At 36.2% G+C, this 27,761-nt stretch overlaps 1 protein-coding gene and 1 non-coding gene across 3 annotated transcripts; both read right to left on the minus strand.

Moving 5' to 3' along the window:
* Positions 1-1,754: 1,754 nt before the first annotated feature.
* On the minus strand, positions 1,755-27,682 carry LOC122066816 (serine carboxypeptidase-like 20). 2 transcript variants are annotated; one of them, XM_042630648.1, is made up of 15 exons: positions 27,555-27,682; positions 26,603-26,694; positions 26,357-26,502; positions 26,009-26,085; positions 25,686-25,808; positions 25,252-25,354; positions 25,136-25,173; positions 24,945-25,046; positions 24,690-24,770; positions 24,341-24,583; positions 6,679-6,744; positions 6,441-6,559; positions 3,577-3,690; positions 3,265-3,310; positions 1,755-1,971 (listed from the first exon to the last, which is right to left on the minus strand). In XM_042630648.1, exons 1-15 carry the CDS (start codon positions 27,588-27,590, stop codon positions 1,888-1,890), a joined length of 1,470 nt encoding a protein of 489 aa, XP_042486582.1. In that variant the 5' UTR covers positions 27,591-27,682; the 3' UTR covers positions 1,755-1,887. The 2 variants fall into 2 exon arrangements, with proteins under 2 accessions (XP_042486582.1, XP_042486581.1); XM_042630647.1 differs by lacking the exon at positions 27,555-27,682 and having other exon boundaries at positions 26,603-26,769.
* Positions 11,948-12,054, minus strand: LOC122066817. The gene has a single exon (XR_006136478.1). It is a non-coding gene; the product is annotated as a small nucleolar RNA R71 (small nucleolar RNA).
* Positions 27,683-27,761: the final 79 nt, after the last annotated feature.

The raw sequence follows: 27,761 nt of genomic DNA on the forward strand, positions 1-27,761 counted from the left end.
TTCAAAACTGTTTAAAAAAAAAGGGTATTCTATGGTAGTGATCATAGCCCCAGGATAAGCCCCCATACGATGTGATGGGTTGAGGGCATTTTCATCACCACGCTACCAATCCCATTGGTTGGTTTTCAAAACTATTATTACCATGATAACATCAAAACCAAATTGCACAAAAATAAAATAAAATAAAATAAAAACCCAAAACCACTTACAATTCCAAAGTTTCTAAAGACGGTTTTGATAAAATAAACAAAACAACATTGCAATATAACAACTCGTATAATGGTATAACATCCCAATACTTTAGCAAAAGTGGTAATTCCAAAAGCACTATTTTTTCTTAATCATAATTGAGAAGGAATCTAAGGGAATATTCTATCTTGCCTTCCCAAAAGTCCTCATAGTCCAGACAACTCAACAAGTCATAAAACGAATAAAACCCGCCATTATTTGCCTTTCCACTATGACAACAACTTGCGCTACTAGCAACCGCTGACCTTGTAATGACTAAAGCCATTAACCGATGATGGTGTTTGGCCTTGACCACTCTTTGGCAGATAGTTGTTCCCTTTTTTTTTTTTTTTTTTTTTTAATCATAAATGATATGGATTTACAAGGATATATCTATTGGATGCCGTAGCTCTTGAAGCTGTTCAAACAAGACAGCTCCGACGGCAAAAACTCTTTGCACAACTTCGATCATTCATGCTATTACCAAAACTTAAACAAAAGAAATAAACAACATTCTCATTCTTGTTGTACATAGTAGTGGCCGCACAAAACTAGTTTGACTGTGTGCACAGGCTACTGCCATGTGTACAAGGCTTTTCGGCCATAACAGGGGCTACCATCTTGTTCGCTGTTTTCTGAACAATTAATCTACGATTTTATCCATTAACCGATCATGTGTTCAAAACACTCTCGGCCAAGGTGAACGAAAGGTGAAGGGCCCGCTCTGACACCACCATGGAAGTAAATATACGATACAAGCAACATGGTATTTCTTTGCATAGGAAGGAATTAATTCTTCTTGCATGAAGATATAATTGCATTATTCAGTATCTATCTTTGCCATGTTAAACAGTAATAATCTTATGTGATCTCTCTTGGAAGGGAAGTGGGTATTATCGCTCTGTCAGTATAAAGTTAACCAAAATAAATAAATAATAAAGTTAAGTTGGTTGCAAACCAAATTTTTTAGAGAGATGGAGTAAATGCAGCCATAAGTACTATCAAGTTTCCCACATAGTACAATAAGAAATTTACATGTTAAGATTTTTTAAAGTTCAAATCAATTTACTACTGTTCTTTCTCCCAGAATCTGCTTTTATTTTTTTGCTGTTTCTTCATACTTAGATTAGCAATAATCTTCTCAGCAGTGATATGAATAGTATTCCTATGATATAATTGCTCCAACGTTCCATGGAACTTTGGGTTTATATGTGTCGAGTACTGATCTGCTTTTGTGCAGTCCACCAACCATAAAATGGAAAACAACATGCATATCCTTGTTTTGGATGCATGAGGGTCAAGTTACCCTTTTATAATGCTGTTTATTCCCTATCGTTTGCAGCTAGAGCTCAAGAAAGATCTGCTAAGTAAATTGACCACATGCACGCACAAAAGACACTAAGCACGCACTTGAAAGGAACATCTCTAATGTTCAAAGCGGTTCTATACATTTTCTGATGCAAACGTGACAATCCAACCGATTGTATCTAACATGTGTATTCATTGGTTGCCTAGATAACATGGAGTTTTAATCAAAAAATGAATCTCTTTATTCATTATAAATCAAGACGTCTTCTTCCATACTCAACATAAGGATAACAAATACAGGGAGAACATTAATAATACTGCTCTCCCGTATATCCAATTCTTCAAATTTGTTCATATTTTTTGTCCTTCCAACCAACGGCTATAAAAGGCCAATGCCTCTACTGGCTTGTATTCAGGTACAGTATGTCCAGAGCCCTGCAACAAGAGGAAGAATTACAGTCACGAATTATATAAAGATGTTTTGAACAAAAAATAATACTAAATTATCGCATTTTTATTTGAAGTGCTAAAGTCATTCCAACCCTGTTTGGGTCCCCAAAACTTTAATTTCAATAATAATGAAGAAGAAAAACTTATGTAATTGTCTTATTTTACTAGGCTAGCCACTTGCAAATCTTTGTAAAAATATTGTGATTGCAGTAAGTATCATTTTACTGGAAATTGAAGAACTATAGTATTTCAAAATATGAATAATTAATAAGGTCAAACTTATGTAGGGGTAACCCAAGGAGTAAGCCAGCCAAACAGAAAGAAAATATCCTAACAGATTGCTGTGAAACATCTACCAAAAGGGTTTCCTGGTAATTATGAGAAATTTTTCCAACAAACAAAAAAAAATCCAATTATTGTGCTTCAGAATATTGAGGGAAGTTCAGATATTATTGTCATTGGCGAACCTATTCTCAAAGATATCCTGTGGATGTAGCTATGGAGGGTGATCATTTTGAGATACTGAAGAAATGCTTAAAAAGTTTTTAAAAAAATGGTTCAACTATAACCTTATCCCAACTAAATGGGGTCGGCTACATGGATCCGGTAGCAACATAAATAGTAAGAAAAGAAAAGGCAATAAGAGGTAATAAAAGAATAGTGAAGAAGTAGAAGAAGTAAAAAAGAGGTAAAACACAAAAGTCCGCAGCATCTTGGGAACATCCCCTTAAAAGGGGTTGGTTAAGCCCTAGATTTTACATATCTTTTCTTACCACTTCACCTATAGTCATTTTAGGTCCACCCTTTCTACTTTTAGCTCTTCCATTTGAATATGGTCACTCTTCCTTACTAGTGCATCTATGGGTCTCCGTTGCATATGACCATACCACCTCAAATAGCTCTTGCAGAGCTTGTCCTGGATTGGTGGGACCCCCCAATTGGTTATGATATAATCGTTCTTTACTCTATCTCTCCTTGTCTTATCGCACAATTTCCCTCAACACTCTCATCTCTGCTACGCCTAGTTTGTTTATGTTACTCTTCTTGACTGCTCAACATTCTGCCCCATATGTCATACCTAGTCTTACCACTGTCCAATAGGATTTTTTCTTAAGCTTAATAGGCAAGCGTTGTCACATAACATTTCCATTGCACCTCCCTACTTCATCCAACCCACTTTACTTATGTGGAAAGCATCATCCTCTATATCCCCCTCATTTATTTTTTTGATAATAAATTTTTATAAGATGATTATTAAGGAGATTTCATTGTACAAACCTTTATAGTGAGAAATGTGAGGTTTTTGGCATAGCCTTGGGTGTACCTACAAAAGATCAATTCAATCCAATTGTAAGAAAGAAGATTTATATGCAGCATCATTGGAACTTGACAGGCCAATGGTATCATATGTAATGTAGAAGCCAGTTCCAGTGGTTGTGATATAATTTCACAAAATCAATTCTTAGCAACCAAAGGTATCTATTTAGAGTAAAAGTCAGCGTGGTAGTTTCTATAGATTCCACCCTTGTTCTTCCTACTCAACAGATCAATGACTCCAATATTGACAAAGAAAAGTTGATATTAACTAACCCGGCAACTTGCTCATTGCAATACCAAGGCCTCCATTCATCTATAATTTTATATCCAAGTGATCTAGTCCATACTTCGCTCCCAGTATATGGAACGCACATATCATGATCTCCACTGCTAGTAAAAAGTACATTAGCTAAGAAGATTATAAATTATTGAAAGTAATCCTACTAATTTTAGAGGGTTTCCAATGAACAAGGCGAAACAATTGTACAATATTTCCATAATTTATGTGGAAACAAAAAAATAGATCATGCATTGTAGCATGTCATGCCCAAGAGAAGGTCCAGAAAAAAATAATACAGATATGATGCATAATAATTGTGTAAATTAGTAGCAACCTCTAGAAAAAAAGCTGTGTGAATGTAAAATATAAATAAAAGAGAAAGGGTTTCAATCAGTCACAGAACTAAATTTAGCTAGAGAAAATTATACTAATTTCAAAGGTTTCAAACATAAAAGGGAAAACATTTGTACAATATTTCCATAGGATGCATAGTACTTGTATGAATTAGCAGCAACCTCTAGCATAAACATATCTCAATGTAAATCACAAAGTCACAGAGAGACTGGGTCTTGATGAGTCCCAAAACTAAATTTACCCAAAGAGAATTATTCATGTATGGTAACTTATAATGCATTCACTATAAAAATTAGTGTTTTCATCCTTTTATGAACTTAAAAATCATGATACCATGCTATTACTGGAATTCATTCCTCCAAAATCTTTGAGTGATTTGAAGCAAGTAGGGAAAAAAAAGCATATCCTAATTTCCTAATTCAGAAATGGGTTAGATCTAACTAAAAGTCATGCAACACATCACCTGGATTAGAGAAAATTTACAGACTAAAATGGTAACTCTATTTAACTATCGAATTATTAATTGTTGTACACTTGCCATTCCTACGTATCATTGTTAATCAATTATTGTCTGAGAACTGCTACATTGTTTTTTCTATTCATCTCCATATACACAACGATGAGGGAACTTAGTTCAACTAAGGATTTCTCTCTTTATTTTTATTTTTTTAATCCCCCCACCCACCACCCCCTCCCCCACAAAAAATCTTCAGTCAGAGTGTTTCTTTCACTATAGGAGAACTAAAATTTGAAAACAATTAAACTACGAAAAGGGCATCAAAAGGTGAAAAAACTACTTCAATTTTTCATTTTTCTTTTGTTTCTTTAAATACAGAAAGCCTGTAAGATGTACTGTTGATGTGGATCATGAACATTGTGATACCAAAACAATCACAATCTTGGTCCATTAGAAACATCAAGCAGTCTAATGGAAAGATTATGTTTCTAACTACAAATAGAAGATCCACCTTCGTATAGGAAGGAGGAAAAACATTTGCATTATTACCTCTTTTAAATTGAATTTAATAAATTAAAGATTATCATTTTCCTGTAGTTTAACTTTCATACTTTTATTTCTTATTATCTTCCAAAAATTTATGAATAAAATAACCCAGATTACAAAATTAAATTAGAAAACTTTTTAATTTTCTTCCATATGTAAATAACACATAGGGTACCTAATGTTTCAAGAAATTGTAGCTAAGGTATCCAATGTTTCATATATCATGTTTGGGGTACCTTCGTCTGTCATCCCATGAAGGTGTATTTCAAATAACATTCTTCTTCGTAATGAGATTGTCAGAGGTTTTGATAGAAAATCCCACCATTTGACGGCCCTCATGAAGATTGACATCCATAAAGCCTTTGACTTCTTGAGTGGGATTTTATTTCTATGGTTATGCTTAAGATGGTGTTTCCCCATGTAAACTTTGTTCATTGGATTATCTATTGCATTTCCTCTCTTTGCTTCTTAGTTTTGGACCATGGCAAACCAACTAGATATTTCGCCTCAACTGTGGGGATCCTTCAGGGATGCCTTCTATCTCCTTATATCTTCACATTGGCTCTTAAATTCCTCTCCCAGAGTATATAAAGTTGCACAGATCAGCTATTCATCTCCACACAGATGACCTTATGATATTTTCCAAAGCATATTGCTTCCCTGGAGACCATTATGTCATGTCTTTAGTTTTTGAGAATCTATCATGCCTCTGCATAAACCCCCAGAAATCCCTTTTGTTTATCTATTGCTCAGGTCTCACAAAGCAGTCTATGGTAGCTAGGGGTGTAAGTTTGGCCCTGATGGCCCAAACCCACCTTGGCCCGCCCTGAGCCGGAACAGGGCTTGGGTTAAGATTTCTGACCTTAAGGGTGGATTAGGGTTGAAAAACACTGACCCTGGGTTAGGATTGGGTCAGGCTGGGGTTGAGGCATAGGCGCAGCCGGCCTGACCCAACCCAACCTAGATTTTAGCCATTATTTATGTAATATAATTTAGGGCCATCACCATATCCTTTCATTTTGATAATGAAATTTGGGTCAATGATTCTTATGGTTAGGAGTCCTGAACATCTATTATTATGTTGAACTTCATAGTTTTGGGGATCTAGGGTTGGGCTAGGGGTTTAAGAAACACGGCCCTATTTCACCCCTAATGGTAGCTAACATCATTAGCCTTGGTTCTTCCCCCCCCCCCCTCGGGGCCTCCTCTGCTTTGCTTGCTAATATGTGGAATGCCTTACCTTCTATTGCCTTAAGACCCCAAGGTAGGTGAGACCAATTTTTAGTCTCCTGTCCCAAAGAGCTGCCCAAGGCTATACCACGTTGAAGGTAAGTAAAATGGATGGAACATTTGTTGTTGGAGAGACAAAAAACAGGAAAATATTACAAGGGGTAAAGAGAAGGGTTAAAGAAAAGAAAAGAAAACTTCTAAAGAAATTCCCCATTTCAAGCATTCCGGCCATGGCCTAACTCAGCTAAGCATCATAGTTATAGAGGATACCTGTAAATAAGAGCTCGATAACCGAGAGCAGTGAGTTTCTTGTGATACTTGATCATGCTTCCAGCATCATGAATATAAATGAGATCTACACATAGTGCCCATGCACCAATGACGCTCACCTAACGTACATGAAGAGATATATAAAGAAGTTTAGATGGTGGGGCATGCCAAAAAACAACTTCTTTCAAATTGAGGTGTAGATGATGCAGAGACAAATCACTATGAACTATGAGACTACCTGTTCAGCATGAATTGCTTTCCTTACTGTTGCATTGTTCAGCCATTCAGTTGCAACACTAGCATCCTATATTTTCAAAATCATCAATAATATTGGAAATGACAATGGAGTTAAGAAACTACACAGCAAAATAATTCATGTCCTGTGATTTTCCCATATTTATTCTACAGAAGAATCCAGTAACTATTAACTATATATAGTTAGGATATTTGCATCATAGGCATCATCTCGAGGACTGTTGCACCTTTCAAGTGATGCAAATTAATAACCAAAATAGGCTTGTTTTATTAGGAATAAGCCTAGGGTTGGGTTCCATACATGTTGGGCCTTTGATCCCATGTGTTTTGAGTGTAATAGACCACTTTTATGGGTCTAAAAGGAGTCTCTAAGGATGCATATGGAATTACTAGTTAGTTTTCATTTTTCATTAGTTTCCTTTCTAGTTGGGTTGATTTGAGTTATATTTGTATCCTTAGGAGGCAAATTATTAGTAGTTAGTTTCATTTTTCAACTGGTTTCTAATTTCAATTTTTAGTAACTACTTTATTAAGATAATATTTGGTTTCTTTTTTAAGGAACCTTCTATTTTGTAATTCCCTCCCCCATCAAAATTATAAATAAAGAGGAGGAGGCTCCTAAAAAAAAAGAGATGATTTTAATAAACAAATTAATGGCTGCTACTATTGTCTTCTACATGGAGATTTGTCTTGTGTTTGATCAAGGCTGATGGAATTGGTGTTTGATCCAATTGACTCTTTGCGGTGTGAAACCCAAGAAGTTCCTTTCAAGATTTCTTCTCTTTCAAGCTATTTTTCTTGCCTTTTCTAAAGTATACAATGTGTTAAGGTGTTGGTCTACTATTACAGGTATTTAAATGAAATTTTTATCAGTTTTGTCCAGCGATTGAGAAAGTTCTGTGAAGGATTCTCAGATTCTGTCCAGGCCTATTCCCTTGTCCGTTTGGTTTGAAATTTTGACTAGATATTCCCCTCACTTGGGATAGAACTCGATCCACAGAGGTTACTATTCTGATCAGTGGTTTGCATGATATTGGAAATCACCATATTCTATTTTGTAGTGCTAACGATTCTGTTTTTAGACTTGAAACAGAGATCGTTGTCCGTTTGGTATGAAATTTTGGCTAGAGATTCCCCTCACCTAGGACAGAACTCAATCCACACAGGTTACTATTTTGATCAGTGGTTTGTATGATATTTGAAATCACCATATTCTGTCCTATAGTGCTAACGATTATGTTTTTAGACCTGAAACAGAGATAGGTTTACTAGTCTACTTACCTCTGATTATCAGAAGTCCGGTTATGTGTGTTGAGTGACATTTTGGACTTAATATTTTGTACCCTAGCTACCCTCTTTAGCTAGTCCTATTCCAGTCTCAGAATCCATGATTTCTGAACTCGACAGAATTGGTTTCCAGATCTGAAATTTAATTTGATTTAATTTTTTCTTTATTTTTTGGTAATGAATCTGATTAAATTTATGCTGCTGTTATTGGCTATTCTTTGATTTAAAAGTTTCTGCAGTTTGAGACTTGGTTAGACTCCCTATCCTAGTCTACATTATCAACGCTTAGATTGAGCATACATTTGCATAAAATTATACAGATGCATATAGCTACAGCTTGATAGATCCAAGTGTGAAATGTTATTCAAGGAAACCAAAGGAAGAATCCACAAAAAAAAAAAAAAAAAAAAAAAACAGAACTGTGTGTGGGGAGTTGGAAACTAGAAGAACATGCCATAAACACTTGAGAAGGGAAGGTTTAAACAGGGGGGAGGCTGCCAGGGAAGTTGTAATCTACTCAATGATGGAGGGCCGGTAGAGGTAGGGAAGAATTCCCTGAGATGGGTCTCAGAGTCGCAAGGGAGAGGGAGAAGTCACATTAAGAAGGGGGGAAGAAGGAGAATCGCAGACAAGCCCGTAGGCATTACTCAATTCATATTTTCTATTCTCTATCTAATACTTAGGTTACACGCCTTTATATAATAAACTCACATTAAAAATTGCCTAATGAAAATCTAAGACTGAAATAGCAACTCCTAATTTGCTTCCTAAATTCTAACTAATCAAATTAGAAGCAAAATAAAATTTAAATTGGTAACTCCCTAATTGACTAAGAACTACCTAAAAATAAAAGATTACATATCTTCCCAAATTAAAAAACTAAATACTTCCTAAATAAAGTAACTCCTAAAATATCCTACTGATTTCAAAAATCTAATCGGACTCGACTCGTCTCGGTCTAGATTGCCCAATGGATCAACCCAGTTTAGCCTCGATTCTGCATAAACTTCCCCGATGTTAAGAAAAACTCATCCACGAGTTTTAAAGAATAATGCTCATCATCTGCATCATGAATGAAATCTATAAGGTGAAGCTTTGGAGGTGCAGTCAAGTCAAAAAAATTATGAGAAAGAACAAATTCATGATAGTGAACCACTGGCACTAAATTGATGGTCGTCATTACCTGATCCATGATTTTCTCACTTTTTGTTGTCATCTCTTGTTCCACAACAGGGTGATCGTCCACTTGTGTTGATACCTCTGGTTCAACTTGTGGTTATATTAGGGGTATCACTTTCTTTGATGCGACCAATCCATGAAGATAAAAATTTTTATGCATGAGTGAGGAGCACATTTATGTGTGAAATCTTAGATAGTAAAGTATACATTTTACATATTTAGAATGGAGCTACCTTGGGTTTTACTCTCTTTTTGTAGGTTTTATATTTTAAAGGCCTTAAGAATTATTGGGCATCATATCTTTCCAACAACAACTACCTAGTGTACTTGGTGAGCTATGGTGTACAAAATTCTCTTACTCACTAGGAGGTCTCAAGTTTGTATTTTTTTTGGAGAATTTTGTTGAAGATTTCCTACTTTTCACTCACTTAAAGCACTAAGGGCATGGAGGGGATTTCCACCTCAAATTAGAAGATTGTCCATCTTCAAAGCAAGAAAAATCATGGGCGGGGTTTCTTGCCCAAGAAGAGAAAAAAAAAAAAGGAAAGAAAAAAAGGGAGAAATAAATCTTGTCCAAATCTTCTCTCTCCTTCACATCATCACTAGAAGATTATCCAAATCACACAAAGCAAGAAGGAAAATCGTCAAGGGAAAGAAAAATCGCCCAACAAGGGTTGCGTAAGATTTGAAGAGAGGGAGAAAAAGAAGAGAAAAATAAATAAAAAAAAAGGAAAGAAATTAAGCAAAAAAATTTTAGGAAATTTCTCAAAGTTTATTTCTCTCTCCTCTCTCCTCAACCTTAGCACTTTTGGTCTCAAAAGATCTCACTTACTAATTGTGGGTTTTCCCCATTTAAGAAAGAGAAATTTATTACCCTGCCTCCCCATTGCTTATAAATACAACTCATGCAAGAGAAGGGGAGAGACTTCATTCTTCTTCTAGGATTTTTTTTTAGTTGCTCTCTCTCTCTCTCTCTCACACACACACATACACTCTCTTTAGTTTTAGTTCTTCTTTGTTTTTGCTTTAATCACTTTTGTAATAGATTTTTATTTTAATTAATGCAAGCACTCTTTTATTTTTATTCAGCCTTTTATGTTTATGATTTATGCAATTGAGTTGTAATTTTTAAGTTATAGTTCTAGGCATAGATCTAGGTGACAAGATCACGAGCCATGGAACATCTCTTTTTCAAGTTCATTTTTTTTTTCAAAATTTGTTTTCTCCAGGCCTAGAAATTTTAGATTTGGTTCATTCCAAATCTGGTTTTTAGGGTTGGCAGTATCTCAAATCACCCAAGCTCTCAAGTTCAAGCATTGATTCAAGTAGGTAGGCTTCTTCAATAGTCTTCTCTCCCCCCTCTCATTCCTTTTTCTGACTACCCTTTCTTTCTTAATTTAGGATTTTAATCATTACATAATTGCTTTGCTTTCCCTTTCCCCCAAGGTTCATGGCTAGTGTATGTGTTGGCTTTGCCCCTCCTAGCCATAGAACCATCATTTTATTATTTTTATTTTTAATTGCCTCCCTTTCCCTAAAGCCAAGTATAGTAACCCTTATAAGAGTGACTCTCTGGTCAAGTAGGGAAGCTCATATTATGATGCATCCCTCGGGCTAAATAGAGAAACCTACTTCTGAGCCTCTCTCTAGCTTTATCCCTTTTCTTTTACTTTATTTTTATTTCAGTATTTTTTTTTCTTCATTGCTTTTTAATTGCATGGGTTGTTTATTTTTAGTTATTTATTTATTTAATTTTAATTGTGTGGCTTGTGTATCTAAATTCTTAGATGATGAATGGTTAGGACGTTATTTTAGATACATATGTTTAGGATGATTGTTAAATTAGATCACAACCATTAATCGGTTCACTTTCGCATTATTAAAAGAAGCCAAAAATAAAGTGGTTGCTCTCCCTGTATTCGACCTATAGCTACACTGATCCATACGCTTATGGTTACATTTTAAATTTCAAAAAAGTTTTTGGCACTGTTGCCGGGGAGAGAGTTCCATATATTTTTCGCTTTCTTTTGGTAAATCGGAGTGCTTTGTTTGCTTTGTTTTGTTTTTATTTTTTTTTCTATTGAATTCCTGAGAAGAAAAACTTGCAATAATAGTTGTATCGGTGGAGGTCGCCAAGCCTCACATTATGATAAAGATAGGTTTTGCCCTATAGCAGTACCTCAAAAATTGACCTAAGCAACCCTGGATCCCTGCCGGTAAGCTCCCAAAAAGCCAAAAAAAAAAATTTCTTTATATTCTTTTGTGCTTGTCTTACTTTAGTTATGGGTAGTTTTCTATTGCATGAGTATTAGGTGGGTACGTAATACTAAGAATCGGTTAGAAAGAAGAGATCCAACAAGTAGTGACCTTATACGTTTGCTCTCTTTAAAACCTTTCAATAGGGGAGACCAACAATGAAACCCTCCACCTAAATCTTTGAAAGATAGGTTCTACCCTGCTAGAACAGCCCAACCTTCCTGCATAATTCTACTATAAGCCCAAGGTAATAATTTTGAGCTCAAATCTCAATATATCACATGTTGTCCCACTTCCATGGGCTGACCTTTGAGGATGCATACCTATTTCTAAGGGAATTTGAAGAAGTATGTATTGTAATTAAGATCCAACAGTTTTCTGATGATGCTGTTAAGTTTAAGTTCATCACTTTTGCATTAAAAGACCAAGCTAAGAAGTGGTTGTATGGGTTACCCATAAATTCCATAACCATATAGGAGAAATTTATAATTGCCTTCCTCAAGAAGTTTTTCCCAACTCACAAGACCAATAAGCTTAGAAGTGATATCGTTTAGTTTAGGCAAAAGCCTAATTAGTCATTTTTCAAACTTATGGAGAGATTCAAGGATCTACTCCAAGAATGCCCTCACCATGGCCTAGACTTATGGCATTTATGTCAAATAATTTATGAGAGTATTGATTACCCAACTAAACAAATGATAGAGTCTATGTGCCTTGAGGGATTCACATCCTTTATAGATGAAGGAAAGGTATGGGAATTCTTACTTGACTTAGCTGACAAAATCTGTGGGTGGGAATCAACCCAAGAGAGTGAAAGAACCATAGGAGGGAAAGGATATTTTGTGGATGGGATAGTAGCCAAGGAAGCCCATTTGGATAGCCTAATCAAGAGGATTGAGGCTATTATTCCTAGAGAGTCATCATCAGTCAATTTGGTTAAGATTTGTGCTTGGTGCCAGTCCCCTGGACATGTCATAGAAGAATATCCCAACACCTCTGGGGACACTTCCAATGAAAGTGTGAATGTCTTATATCAGAATAATCCATATAGTAATACTTACAATCCAAGATGGAGAAATCACCCAAATTTCTCCTGGAACCAGAGCAACCAAGCAGAGCCTTCCAATTTTCATAATCAAGGTCAACTTGGAGGCCTCCCTTTGTACAACAATTTTTTTCCCAAAATACTTTTCCTAGGCCAAATGCAGGATCTCAGGCTAGTTTTTCTAGGGCCCCTCTCCTATCATCTTATCAGCAACCCCCTGGGTTTACCAACATTGGAGAGGCAAGTAGAATAAGTGATTTGAAAAAAAATATGACCCTCCTCATGACAAGCCATCAAAATCTTATGAGAGAACTCACCCAAGTTATCTCAATTATGCATGAGAGGGAGAAAGAAACTTTACCTAATCAACCAAAGCCTAACCCTAGGCATCATCAGCCTATTAGTTCACAAGCACCAACTAATGCACCATTGAATATAGTACAAGGTTAGGCCCAAAAAGGGCCCTCCAACCAATGTTATGTTGTTTATGCCCTTAGGAGTGGTAGAGAGTACCAACAGAATGTTCTTAAATCTTCCTCATCCATTACTCCTACTAACTCTCCTTCAGTTGAGGACACAAGTGTGCCTCTTATTCTAGGTTCGTCTGATGAACCTAAAGATTCTTCTGAAACTAAAGATGGCTTGATTGAGGAAACCAAAAATGATTCTTTTGAAAAATGACAAATCCCTAACAGTATTTATTTTCCTCCTATCCCATTTCCTAATTGCTTGGTAAATAAAAAGAAGATTGCTTCCATGGATAAAATTTTAGAAGTCTTCAAAAAGGTAGAAGTGAACATCGTTCTATTGGATGCCATATCCCAGATCCCCGCCTATGCAAAGGTCCTAAAAGATTTGTGCACTCACAAATGTATCAATATTATGCCCAAAAATGTGTTCTTGGCAGTAATATTACTCAGCCTATAGCAGGCAAGTATAAGGATCCAGGGAACCCTATCATAGCTTGTGTCATAGGCAATACCTACATTGAGCATGCCTTACTTAACCTTGGCATAAGTGTGAATCTTTTGCTTTACCATGTGTACAAGCAACTAGGATTAGGACAATTGAAAGCCACTGGAACTACTCTTCAATTGGTAGATAGGTTTATTAGATTCCTAAAGGGATGGTTGAGGATGTCTTACTAAATGGGGGAATTTATTTTTCCTGTTGATTTCATTGTGTTAGATACTAAGCCCTTCTCAACTAATGATGAGATCCCCATAATCCTAGGAAGACCATTCCTTGTTACCAGTAATGCATTAATCAATTACCGAAATGGTTTCTTAAGGTTATCTTTTGGCAATCAAACTGTTGAGTTTAACATGTTGAGGATAGACAAGCAACCACCTATGGAAAAAGAGATCAATATGCTTGAGGTATGCATGTTAGGCAATGATAGTGAAAATTACCAACTTTGATATTGATTTTGATTCAGAATTCTAAGAGTGTATGGATGAGTTAGGCAATGATAGTGAAAATTTCTTTTCTGAAGTCTTGAGTCTTCACACACCTGTGGAGCCCTTAGGACCCCTTTCCAATTCTATTCCCAAACCTTTCTTAGTTGAGTCCCCAAAGCTAGATCTTAAGGAGTTGCCATCTAATTTCAGGTATGCTTTCCTAGGGCCTGACCAGACTCTTCCTGTAATAATTTATTTAAATTTGATTTTTTGCTAGGAAGAGGAGTTATTTAAAGTGTTAAAAGACAATAAGGAAGCCCTAGGTTGGACCATGGCTGATATCAAGGGTATATGTCCTTCTATTATGCAACATCAAATATATCTTATGGAGGATTCCAAGCCATCCACGAAATCTCAAAGAAGTGCTAACCCTGTGATGATAGAAGCCATTAAGAAAGAGATCCTAAAGTGCTTGGATCATGGAATGATTTATCTTATTTCTAATAGCCAATGGATAAGCCTAGTTCATGTAGTGCCTAAGAAGTCTGGTGTTACTATAGTTCCCAATGCTAATAATGAACTGATTGCAATCCATGTCCAATCAAGTTGGAGAGTGTGCATAAACTATAGAAAACTTAATGTGGCAACCTACAAGGGCCACTTTCCATTGCCATTCATTGACCAGATGTTAGAGAAGTTAGCGGGACATGAATATTATTGTTTTCTTGATGGATATTCTGGCTATAACCAGATCCCAATTGCTTTAGAGGACCAACATAAGATCACTTTTACATCTCCATATGGAACATTTGCTTACAGGCGTATGCCCTTTGGGTTTTACAATACTCCCTGCTATGTTCCAACGATGCATGTTAAGTATCTTTTCTGACATGGTCAAACAATTCTTAGAAGTATTTATGGATGACTTTTCAATTCATGGGAATTCTTATTCCGAGTGTCTTCACCATCTTTTCATAGTTTTGAAAAGGTGCATATCTAGGAATTTGGTTTTGAATTGGTAGAAATGTCATTTTATGGTTAAATCTGGTATTATTTTAAGCCATGTAATATCCAAGGAGGGAATTAAGGTAGACAGAGCTAAAGTGGATTTAATTGATAATTTACCACCTCCTCAATTTGTTAAGGATGTCTAGTCTTTTCTAGGGCATACGGGCTTCTACAGAAGGTTTATTAAGAACTTTAGTCAGTTAACTTGACCTCTCACTTCACTACTTGCCAAGGATCAAACTTTTGAGTTTTCTAAAGAGTGCCTAGAATCCTTCAAGCAACTTAAGAATGAGTTGACCAATGCACCCATTGTTCAATCACCTGTTTGGACTGAACCTTTTGAAGTGATGTGTGACGCTTCAGATTTTTCTATAGGAGCGGTTTTGGGTTAAAGGATTACTAAGTTGCCCATTGTCATTTACTATGCTAATAAGACCCTAAATGATGCACAACTCAACTATACAACCACTGAAAAAGAATATTTAACTTTTGTGTTTACGGTAGAAAAGTTTCAGTCTTACTTAGTTGGGTCACATGTGGTAGTGTACATTGATCATTCCACTCTTAGATACCTAGTTCAAAAAAAAAATGCCAAAGCCTGTCTCATTAGGTTGGTTTACTTTTGCAAGAGTTTGTTTTAAAAATTAGGGATAAGAAAGGAGTTGAAAACCTAGTTGCAGACCATTTATCCCGGCTCCCTAATTCCTTGACTGTCGATTCTCCAGTCAACGAGAATATTCCAGATGAACAGTTACTTGTAGTGTCCAGTGAACCATAGTTTGATGACATTGTCAACTTCTTAGTTTCAAGTATGACTTCGGATCACTGGTCCACCCAATAAAGGTATCGTTTCCTTTCCCAAGTTAAGCATTTCTTTTGGGACAATCCTTATCTTTTTAAAGTTTGTCCTGACCAAATTATTAGATGTTGTGTGCCTGATCATGAGCAACACTCACTCTTATCTTTTTGCCATGATCATGTATGTGGTGTACACTTTTGACCTAAAAAGATTTCCGCAAAGGTTCTCCAATACGGATTTTATTGGCCCACTCTTTTTAGAGATGCTTTTGATTTTTGCAAGGTTTGTCCAGCCTGCCAGTCTTTTGGCTGTATCAATAAGAGGAACATGATGCCCTTCAACCCTATTTTGGTAGTTGAGATCTTTGATGTATGGGGCATCGATTTTATAGGACCATTCCTTAATTCTTTTGAAAATTTGTACATACTTTTGACTGTTGATTATGTTTTTAAATGGATAGAGGCCATACCTTGTAAATCTAATGACCACAAAGTGGTGGTCCAATTTCTCAAAGAAAACATCTTTTTCTACTTTGGTACACCACGTGCAATAATTAGTGATCAGGGTACTATTTTTGTAATCAGCCTTTTGAGGCTTTAATGAAAAAGTATAGGATCATCCACAAGTTATCTACCCCTTATCACCCCCAAACTAGTGGCCAAGTGGAGGTGTCTAATAGGCAGATCAAACAAATCTTGGAGAAAACTGTTAATCCCAACAGTAAGGATTGGTCTTTTAGGCTCATTGATGCCTTGTGGGCCCATCGGACTGCATTCAAGACCGATCTTGGTTAGTTTCCCTACCATTTGGTGTATGGAAAAGTCTGTCACTTACCAATTGAGTTGGAGCATAAGGCCTTTTGGCCATCAAGAAGCTCAATTTTGATTTGTCTGATGCGAAAATTCATCGTAGGCTCCAACTATCTGAGTTGAAGGAACTTAGGAATGATGTCTATGAAAGTTCTAAGATTTACAAGGAAAATACCAAAGCCTTTCATGATAAGCACATTCTACGTAAATCTTTTACAATTGGTGATAAGGTCTTATTGTACAACTCTCGATTGCATCTTTTCCCTGGTAACCTTTGATCCCAATGGGATGGGCGTTTATTTTTCATAATGTATATCCCTATGGGGCTGTGAAGATTCTGAATCTAAGAATAAGGGTAATTTCAAAGGTTAATGGTCAGTATTTGAAACCGTTCCTCGAGTTTTCTACTACTGGTAGTGAAGAGGTTATGGATCTCCATGAACCTTTTTACACTGATGACTAGCTTTTAATCAGGTATGACCCCCTTGCATTGTCTTCGCTTTTAATTCTTTTCATGCATTGAAGATATTGCATGACTTACGTGTGGGGGAGGGAAACCAGTTTTTGCTTTTTTCACTTTGTCTTATTTGTTTTTCTTTTTGTTTTTGAGCTTACTAAGGATGAAGTTCTACTTTAGCTTTTAGCTAATGATCATATCATTCGGTTGCTTGATGTATGAAAATAAAATTTTTAATTAAGATATCCATTTTAAAAGTATAAAAACCCTGTTGAGAAGAAGAAAACAAGCCTGTGTCTTGAGATGAGACTTTCTTTTGAAAAATAAAAGACCCTTGTTTTATGGTGTTGGACCATATGTAAGTCTGTGGGTTTCTTGTACTTTTGATTTGGAGTTGACAAATGCATAATTTTAAATGAAGTATGAAATGTGGTATAAAGAAGAGTAAGAGTTGATTCCCTTGGAACTAGACAGGGCATTACGCCTTAGGAAGTGTGGTGTCTTAATCGAAATTCCTAAGGAGGAAGCTTCTGAAAGAAATCTAGCATCATTGTCTTTGTGGGCATATGCAAAAAGCGAAGCTACATACTAACTTGGGTGTTAAGTGTTTGCTCAACCATATCATTCAGGCCAAAAGTAGTAGAGTAGAATAGAGTTTATTAAGCAAAAAAAAGACAAAAAAAGACAAAAAATGTGCAAATGTCATTAATGCATGGTAATATGTTTGGTCAAAAACACTCCAACACCTTAGTCCTTGGTTTCCTATTTCTTCACAAGTGGTTTTGCCTTAAGATAAGGATGTTTTGGAAGAGACGAGGTGAGTTCCAAATTAAGAAATATGCTAGTGCCTGGAATTGATATGGGGCAATAAAAGTTCAAGTGTGGGGGTCCCTTATAAGAGGAATTATCTTTGCTCCGGATCAATATAGCCCTTATCTTTAGCCAAGGTTGGAATTTATTTATTCTGAATTTTTGGTGTATGTTCACTGCAAACACCCACGAGACACAACTCATCCACTAGGGGTGACCTAGGGGTTTAAAGGCCTGTTGTACATGCTAAGTGAAACCGTGATTCCTATGGAAGTGAGTTAGGTTTTTTGTTTTGCTCGAGGACTAGCAAAGTCTAAGTGTGGGCCAATTCTGATGAGAGCATTTATGTGTGAAATTTTAGGTAGTAAAGTATGCATTTTACGTATTTAGAATGGAGCTACCTTGGGTTTTACTCTCTTTTTGCAAGTTTTGTATTTAAAAGGCCTTAAGCATTATCGGGCGTCATATCTCTCCAACAATAACTACCTAGTGTAATTGGTGAGTTATGGTGGGCAAAATTCTCTTGCTCACCAGGAGATCTCAAGTTCGAATCTCATGGTTGTCTTTTTTTTGGAGAATTTTGTGGATGATTTCCTACTTTTCACTCACTTAAGCACTAAAGGCATGGAGGTGATTTTCACATCAAATTAGAAGATTGTTCATCTTCAAAGCAAGAAAAATCGTGGGAGGGGTTTCTTGCGCAAGAAGATAAAAAAAATTGAAAGAAAAAAAGGGAGAAATAAATCTTATCCAAATCTTCTCTCTCCTCCACATCATCACTAGAAGATTTTCCAAATCACACAAAGCAAGAAGGAAAATCATCAAAGGGAAAGAAAAATCGCCCAACAAGGGTTGCGCAAGATTTGAAGAGAGAGAAAAAGAAGAGAAAAAAAAGGAACGAAAATAAGCAAAAAGATTATAGGAAATTTCTCTCTTCTCTCTCCTCTTTCCTCCACCTTAGCACTTTTGGTCTCAAAAGATCTCACCTATCAATTGTGGTTTTTCCCTTTTAGGAAAAGAAATTTGTTATCCTACCTCCCCATTCCCAATAAATACAACTCATGTAAGAGGAAGGGAGACTTCATTCTTCTTCTAAGGTTTTTTTTTTTTTTTTTTTTTTTCAATTGCTCTCACTCTCACTCACTCACTCTCTTTAGTTTTAGTTCTTCTTTGTTTTTTCTTTAATCACTTTTGTAATAGCTTTTTATTTCAATTAATGCAAGCACTCTTTTATTTTTATTTAGCCTTTTATCTTTATAATTTATGTAATTTAGTTGTAATTTTTAAGTTATAGTTCTAGGCTTAGATCTAGGTGACAAGATTATGAGCCGTGGAGCATCTCTTTTTCAAGTTCAATTTTTTTTTTTCAAGATTTGTTTTCTCCAGGCCTAGAAAATTCAGATTTGGTTCATTCTGAATTTGGTTTTTAGGCCTGACAGTATCTCAAATCACCCAAGCTCTCAAGTTCAAGCATTGATTCAGGTAGGTAGGCTTCTTCAATAGTCTTCTCTCCCCCCTCTCATTTCCTCTTCTGACTACCCTTTATTTCTTAATTTAGGATTTTAGTTATTACATTATTGCTTTCCCTTTCCCCCAAGGTTCATGGCTAGTGTATGTGTTGACTTTTCCCCTCCTAGCCATAGAACTATCATTTTATTGTTTTTATTTTAATCGCCTCCCTTTCTCTAAAGTCAAGTAGAGTAACCCTTATAAGAGTGACTCTCTGGTGAAGTAGGAAAGCTCATATTATGATGCATCCCTCGGGCTAAGTAGAGAAACCTACTTGTGAGCCTCTCTCTAGCTTTATCCCCTTTCTTTTACTTTATTTTTATTTCAGCATTTTTTCCTTTATTGCTTTTTAATTGCGTGGCTTGCGTATTAAAATTCTTAGATGATGACTGGTTAGGACGTTATTTTAGATATATATGTTTAGGATGGTAGTTAGAATTAGATCACAAGCATGAATCGGTTCACTTTCGTATTATTAAAAGAAGCAAAAAATAAAGTGGCTGCTCTCCCTGTGTTCGACCTATAGCTACAATGATCCGTACGCTTCCGATTACATTTTAAATTTCAAACAATGTGGTAAGGCTGGAGGGTGCATGCATTGTTGTCACGATCAAGAATACCTTCCCATTGTTCCAACCAGCCTCGACCCAATTTAATGATGCGTTAAGGAGAGTTAAACACTTCACAAAAAGCACCATCATAATGAGGAACAGAAAATTCAACATATACAATATCCTCTGACTCAAAAATAATATGACTGATTTTTGATAACATATCCACCACAGATTTGGAGACAAAATTATCATTTAGTCACTCATCAATTAAGAATTTAGCAGACTTTCCATTGGGTAACCATACTCCAAATTTGAACACAAAGGACTCCATGATTGGATCACTTGTGGACCCTCCAATTCACGAATACTCAATTCCCAAGCAAGGAGTGGTAGATTTGTAAATAAGCTGAAGTCCTTAAGTGAGTGGCAATGATGTAATATTGAAGGTTCAAGTAACAACTCACAAAACGTATGGAAAAATGTAATATTGGAAGCAAGTTAAAACAAAGAGAACTTATTTTCTCATTTCTGGTTTGGTGTTCTCTCTCTACTCTCTTCTTCTTTTCTTTTTTTTTTTTTTGGCTAAGGAAACTCGAGGGTGAGTGAATGGGTCGATCAAGCAAAAAAAAAAAAGGAAGTGGGGCGGCGGAAAAGGTTGCTCTGTGAGTTTTTTTTTTGGCTGTCGGAACCCTATAAGAGGGGTCGATCACAAAACTTGGGAGAGAGTGGGGGTGAGCAGTGAGACAGGGTTTAGGTAAAAAAGAAAGGGGAATAGGAAGAGAGCGAATAAAGGATCCTTTGCCTTTGTTACCATTTGATGGAGGGCCAGTAGGGGTAGGGAAGAATTCCTTGAGATGGGTCTCAGAGTCGCAAGGGAGAGGGAGACGTCACACTAAGAATGGTGTAAGAAGGAGAATTACACACATGCCTGCAGGCTCTCAAACACTTTACTCAATTCATATTTTCTATTATCTATCTAATGCTTAGGTTACATGCCTTTACATAATAAACTCACATTAAAACTTGCCTAATAAAAATCTAAGACTGAAATAGCAACTTCTAATTTGCTTCCTAAATTCTAACTAACGAAATTAAAAACAAAAAAAACTTAAATTGGTAACTCCCTAATTGCCTAAGAACTACTCAAAAATAAAAGATTACATATCTTGCCAAATTAAATAACTCAATACTTTCTAAACAAAGTAACTCCTAAAATATCCTACTGATTTCAAAAATCTAATCCGACCCGACTCGTCTCGGTCGAGATTGCCCAATGGGTCAACCCAGTTCAGCCTCGATTCTATATATACTCCCCCGATGTTAAGAAAAACTCATCCACGAGTTTTAAATAATGATAACAATAAGAACTCACAAACAGGGGTGAATTCCTTGTCGTCTGCATCACGAATGAGATCCATGAGGTGAAGCTTTGGAGGTGTAGTTAAGTCCGGAAAATTATGGGGAAGAACAAATTCATGATAGTAAACCACTGGCACTGCATTGATGGCCGTCATTACCTGATCCATGATTTTTTCACTTTTCGTTGTCATCTCTTGTTCCACAATAGGACGATCGTCGACTTGTGTTGATGCCTCTAGTTCAACTTGTAGTTGTATTGGGGGTATTATTTTCTTTGATGCAACCAATCCATGAAGATTAAACTTTTTATGCATGTGGTAAGGCTGGAGGGTGCACACATTGTTGTCACAATCAAGAATACCGTCCTGTTGTTCCAACCAACCTTGACCCAATTTAATAATGTGCTGAGGAGAGTCAAACACTTCACAGAAAGCACCATCATAATAAGGAGGAACAGAAAATTCAACAAATACAATATCCTCTGACTCAAAAATAATTTGACTAGTTTTTTATAACATATCCACCACAGATCTAGAGACAAAATTGTCATTTAGTCGTTCATCAATTAACAATTTAGCAGACTTTCCATTGGGCAACCGCACTCCAAATTTGAATACAAAGAACTCCATGATTGGATCACTTGTGGACCCTCCAATTCACATCACTTGTGGACCCTCAAATTCACAAATACTCAATTCCCAAGCAAGGAGTGGCAGATTTGTAAATATGTTGAAGTCCTTAAGTGAGTGGCAAAGATGTAATATTGAAGGTTGAAGTAACAACTCACAAAACTTATGGAAAAAGGTAATATTGGAAGCAAGTTAAAACAAGGAGAACTTAGAATAGGAATGGAAAAGAGGGGTAATAAGGGAAGATAAAAAAAAATAAAAGAAAAGAACTAAAAGAAATCGTATGCGGGGAAGTACCGAGAGAAAAAAAGGGTTTTCTTCTTTCTACTTCTTTCGTGGAGTTAAAAACCAACGAGTGGGAGGAGAAGCTTGCTAAAACCAAGGGAAAGCAACGACTGTGAAGAGGACTCTCGACGGGAGGCGGACACAAGTATGATTCTCGGTCTCTCTCTCTCTCTCTCTCTCTCTCTCTCTTTCTTATTCTATCCTTTTTTTTCTCGTTTCTAGTTTGGTGTTCTCTCTCTACTCTCTTCTTCTTCCCCTTTTTTTTTTCTTTTTTTGGCTGATGGAACTCGAGTGTGAGGTGAATGGGTCGATCGAAAGCAGAAAAAAAGGGGAAGTGGGGTGGCGGCAAGGGTTGCTGTGTGAGTTTTTTTTTTTTCTCTGTTAATAAACAAAGTTGATGCACCTTTTTTTTTTTTTTTTTTGGCTGTCGGAACCCTATAAGGGGGGTCGATCACATAACTTGGGAGAGAATGGGGGGTGGGCGGTGAGACAGGGTTTAGGTAAGAAAGAAAGGGGAATAGGGAGAGAATGAAGGAAGGATCCTTCGCCTCTGATACCACTTGATGAAGGGCCAGTAGGGGTAGGGAAGAATTGCCTGAGATGGATCTCAGAGTCACAAGGGAGAGGGAGAGGGAAAATTCGCACTAAGAAGGGGGGAAGAAGGAGAATCGCACACAAGCCAGCAGGCTCTCAAGCACTTTACTCGATTCATATTTTCTATTCTCTATCTAATACTTAGGTTACATGCCTTTATATAATAAACTCACATTAAAACTTGCCTAATAAAAATCTAAGATTGAAATAACAACTTCTAATTTGCTTCCTTAATTCTAACTAATGAAATTAGAAACAAAATAAAATTTAAATTAGTAACTCCCTAATTGACTAAGAACTACCCAAAATTAAAAGATTATATATCTTCCTAAATAAAATAATTCCTAAAATATCCTACTGATTTCAAAAATCTAATCGGGCCTGACTCGTCTGGGTCGAGATTTCCCGAAGGGTCAACCCAGTTTAGCCTCAATTCTGCATCACTCAATCAATATTCTTTAGAAGCCTGATTTTCACCACTCAATCACTCATACATCATACAAGCAAGAAATATTGTCCCTTATTATGATGCCAGGCAACCACCCAAGAAAGAATTCTGAGTAAGCATGACAATATAAACATGGGATAGTGATTTAGGTTACTGACCTTGTGACAGATGAAGGATGGTGATAGGAATCAGAGGGCTCTATTCTAGGCACTAATTGATGATTTCAGAAAAAAATGATACAATGAGGCCTTTCTTCATGCTACTCTTTTGACAATGCTCAAATGGATATGGAGAACTTAAAGTTTTGGTTTTCCATTGAATTTTTTATTTTTTATTTTTATTTATTTATTATTATTTTTTTTTTGATCTATAATAAGAACAAATATATAAATTCCAGAATCCAACAAAGATACAAGGATACAGGGTTTCCAAAGTGGTACCCATTCGTGAAAATCAAATAAAATTGTATAGGTAACAGAAGTGTAAGTGCTAAAGCTTATCTACGTTTCCAACAAGGAAAAATGTCCGAAACTAAGGAAAGAAAAATCGGAAGTTTTACAAGAGGAACAATATGATTTCTGCAAATGCAACCTATGCCACACCTGAATAATCTTTTTGAATACAATTGAAAAAAAATATATTTTCCATTATTCAACAGTTTGCAGTCGGCAGAAACATATCTACAGAGACAAGTGGGTGGATGTAGCCAAGATTGTGATAAAATGAGATTAAGAGAAACATTAAAGAAGACATGATACAGAGGGAGGTGGGTTAGCCAAAATTCTGATACAGTAAAAGAATAAAGTGAAATATGCACTGCATATGAATGAGGAGCTAGATCAAAATTTCTAGAGTAGATTAAAGATAAGTGAGAAGATGCTGATCGACCAGTTATAAAAATGAGAGGTGGCTTTAGAATTGAGTTATGAATTCGCAGATCTATCTAGTAAGTAGGGTGACACTTCGGTATTTCGACTTACACTTTTGGGCTCTTTACCTTTCTATTGAAAAATCAATATCTAGAGAGGCTACCCTTTTGTCGCCTATTTGTCAAGCCGTTTTTCATATACCCAGAAGACAAAGGAAACTGTCACTGATTGTTATATCTAGGGCCTATCTACTGTGGTCTTCATGCGTGTTCGTGATATTGAAGTCTTATAAAATGCCATTCTAGCTCACATTCTAGTGGTTGGAAGGAAAAAATATTTGATACTTACAGTGCATGGAACATTGACACCATTCAGGATCTGTGGCCATGTCAGAACTAACCCATCTCTCACAGGAGCTCCATATGGCCAAGCACGACCAAACATCCTCTTCCTCACAGCAAGAGGCCTCTCAGTCTCACCTAAATGCTTGAAGCTATCAGGTAACTTGATGTTACCATCTGCGATCTTTCCAGCTGCTGGGTTGTGGTTGCAGGGCTCAAGAATGTCGTATATGTTTAGGTCCATGATGTCCTGGATTTAAATCAGAAATATCCCATTCAAGGACCAAAAAGCAAAAACATTAATTTATTTTGAAAAATTCAAATTTCTCCACATATTAAGCATGTGAACACCTTACATCGTTAATTTTTAGAAGCAAATCTCCACAGGCACCATAATAAGGACTACTGTAGTTTCCTTTACAGGTTTTCACGGTTTCCTGCAATTTTTGCCATGAATCGTCTCATGATATACACTTTAGATAAGAAAACTACAGAAAAAAGTTGTTTATGAATAACTCATTAAACCGCTATTTTAGCAGGGAAATGTAGGCTCTTATTAATATAATTTAGCATAATAATTACACTAGACCAAACTGAAGTGCTTGTCCTACCTCATATAGATCATCTGAGATGAGACCCATCCCATGGGCAAACGGTACAAAAGCATTGCCATCAATTACTTCATCCGTGACAGCATTACCAATCATGTAACCCTGTATCAATTGAACCATAATTCAATATTAAGTAACAATACAGTCATCGGTTTTATCCTCAAGATTTGACTGTGGACAGATAAACATACCTTGAAGTTGAGAAAGGGCTTCAAACCATCTCTAATTCCTGTGTGTAGAATTGAAATATGCATGAGGATTACATCCCAAAAAATAAGAAGGTAATATAAAACCAGTAAAAAAATACCTTTTGCAACTTCAGAAGCAAGAGTTGGCACATAAACTCCAGCAAATGACTCTCCAGCTAGGTAAAATGGGTTAGAAAGGAACTCTGGGTATTGCTCAAACCACTAGTTGCACAGAAAGAAGTTGAAGATATATATTTATGTTAGATATATGTACAGAATTCTCTCTCTCTCTCTCTCTCTCTCTCTCTCTATCCATCAAAAAAATTTCAAATTGTCAACCTGCTAGTCTCGGGCTACTAGGACATCCCAATGCAGAGTTGATATACTAATCGATTTCTATTCTGTGCCAACCATTGATTTTATAAAATTTGTAATATTTTTTGTATTGTGTTTACACATTTTAATCGGAGTTGTATCTGTAATTCTATAACCATACAAACACCAGTGCAAAGTTTTACTGCTACACTTAGTTTCAGTATTTTACTTAATATACCTTTAGGAGAAAGCTGTGTGAATCAGATGCAGTCTTTAAGTCTCCAGTTCTATAGTCCTCCTTAAAGTTGGAGTAAGAAAATCCAACTCCTGCAGGAGAATCCAAATAGATGATGTTTGATACCTGACATGCAAGAACAATTAAGCATTAGAGTTCTGAATCTTCTGACTATTAATGACAGACAAACAACAATTCCAAATGCAGGAATATTTTCCATTGCCCATCCTTGAAATTGAACACGTAAATATTTACACCAAGATCCAGGTTTCAAGGAATAACTAGGAAAGAAATTAACGATCGTCTAATAGATAATGAATTTTAACCTTGGACCAGCTGTGTGGATTGAGATGCAGTCGGGGTAACGCTCCAGGCTTATTTGCTTTTTGAAAGTTGAATGGGCCTGCAAAAAAGCAGAAGAAAATCTTGCCATTAATTTCACCAAAAAAAAAAATCCTGCCATTAACATCTCAGTTACGAATCATATAAAGATCATGATAAAAAAATAAAAAAATAAAAAAAAAAAACCCTGCTTCTGTGCTCTCAATTTCAAAATCTAATAAATGGACAATATTTCAAAATCTAATGCAAAAGTGTTTGTCAGCAAATTTACTATCAAGATGCAGAAATAACTGAAATAGGTTAGGACTGGGAAAGTTTAATGAGTTAGTTACCATGCTCATACACAAAACCATCCATGCTAGAGCAGCCTGGTCCACCATTAAGCCATAGAACAACTGGATCCTTCGATAGGTTCCTCTCCGAAGTAACAAAGTAGTAAAATAGTTTTCTCTCATGACTCTCATCCACAGTTATATACCTTCAAAACCCATATCACAAATCCCACCAAAACAGCAAAAATGACTGAAATTCATCAAAATTAAAACAGGGTTAGAGAAAATAAGAAAATTAAGACTAACCCAGAATAGTGTTTGGAAGGAAAAGTGCCATTGAATCCAGGAAGATGGGTGACTAGAGCACTCTCAGGGGCTGCTCCAATGACTGCAAATATCTGAAATAGGTAAGCAAATAAGTTGCAGAAGAATAATCTACCAAAGGCCATTGCCATTGCCTTTGAGAGAGGGAAGGAGAAATGGGATTGGTGACCTCAACTCCTAAAGTGACAATATATATACAGAGGGTGTTAGTTATTGACACGAGACTGATGACTAAGTTAGGAAGAACAGACTGGTCCTGAAGTCGTTAGATCTTGAGTGTTCAACAGATTTGTTAGAAAGTGGAACGTAGGAACGGTGAAGATTCATTCACTTTGAAGCAAGAGAAACTAAAAGAAAATTCAAGACTTGTAGTTTTAAATGGAATCTAAAAAAGGAGACCATATTTGGAAAACTCAGAATTATTAGTTGTAAATGCATAAGAAATCTCAGCATTTATGGAAATTTTTAACAAATTCTTGGTTTTCAGATTGACGACTGAAAATCACAAAAAGAAAAGAGAATAAAATTTTGGAAAAGAACCAAAATAGAAAGAAGAGAACCTCTACCACCAGTGCAGCCTGTCTCCTCTAAGAACCTGCTAAATGTTCCATTTGTTCTTCAGTTTCTATCTTTGACACGCAAGAATAAAAAAGTGTATACTTTTAAAGATCAACAAGGGATCTCCCGCTGGATTGAAATTAACATTGGTGACAGGCTTCCATATTCCTATCCTATATAAAATCCTTAAGGAAAGAACTGCGCCATTGGTTTCCAGAACTGCATGATCCTAAGGTTGATGGAGGCGAAATTTTATTGAATACCAAACTTTTACATTTTGGGTACGGAGGAGAATCCTCTTCAAATGATCTTCAAATTTTTTAGACGGATGGAGTAAATGCAGCTATGAGTACTATCAGTCCAATATGAAACTTACATAGCAAAACGATGACTTCTGTTCTGCTGCATCCATCGAAGAAGCAATTGGAGTTCTCTGAATCAGATCATCAAGAGCTGTATACCTCTGATTTGCTTTATAGATACGCTGTGATATTTTTGTGCATCTTTATGCAAGTGGCTTGGAACTGGTGAGGGATCAGTAGTAAAATTGTGGAAAACCAAAAGTGGAAGTATGTCGAAGGTA

The sequence above is a fragment of the Macadamia integrifolia genome, unplaced genomic scaffold (assembly GCF_013358625.1).
Source record: "Macadamia integrifolia cultivar HAES 741 unplaced genomic scaffold, SCU_Mint_v3 scaffold2601, whole genome shotgun sequence".
In the NCBI taxonomy this organism is placed as follows: domain Eukaryota; kingdom Viridiplantae; phylum Streptophyta; class Magnoliopsida; order Proteales; family Proteaceae; genus Macadamia; species Macadamia integrifolia.

What these genes read in the sequence shown, in the direction of transcription:
- LOC122066816 (XM_042630647.1), bottom strand. Translation starts at nt 26,751, where the DNA reads ATGGCAATGGCCTTTGGTAGATTATTCTTCTGCAACTTATTTGCTTAC. An exon ending in AGCCCTTTCTCAACTTCAAG is followed by an intron (nt 25,047 to 25,135) that starts GTATGTTTATCT and finishes CAATTGATACAG; the next exon opens with GGTTACATGATTGGTAATGC. An exon ending in TCTCAGATGATCTATATGAG is followed by an intron (nt 24,771 to 24,944) that starts GTAGGACAAGCA and finishes CAAAAATTGCAG; the next exon opens with GAAACCGTGAAAACCTGTAA.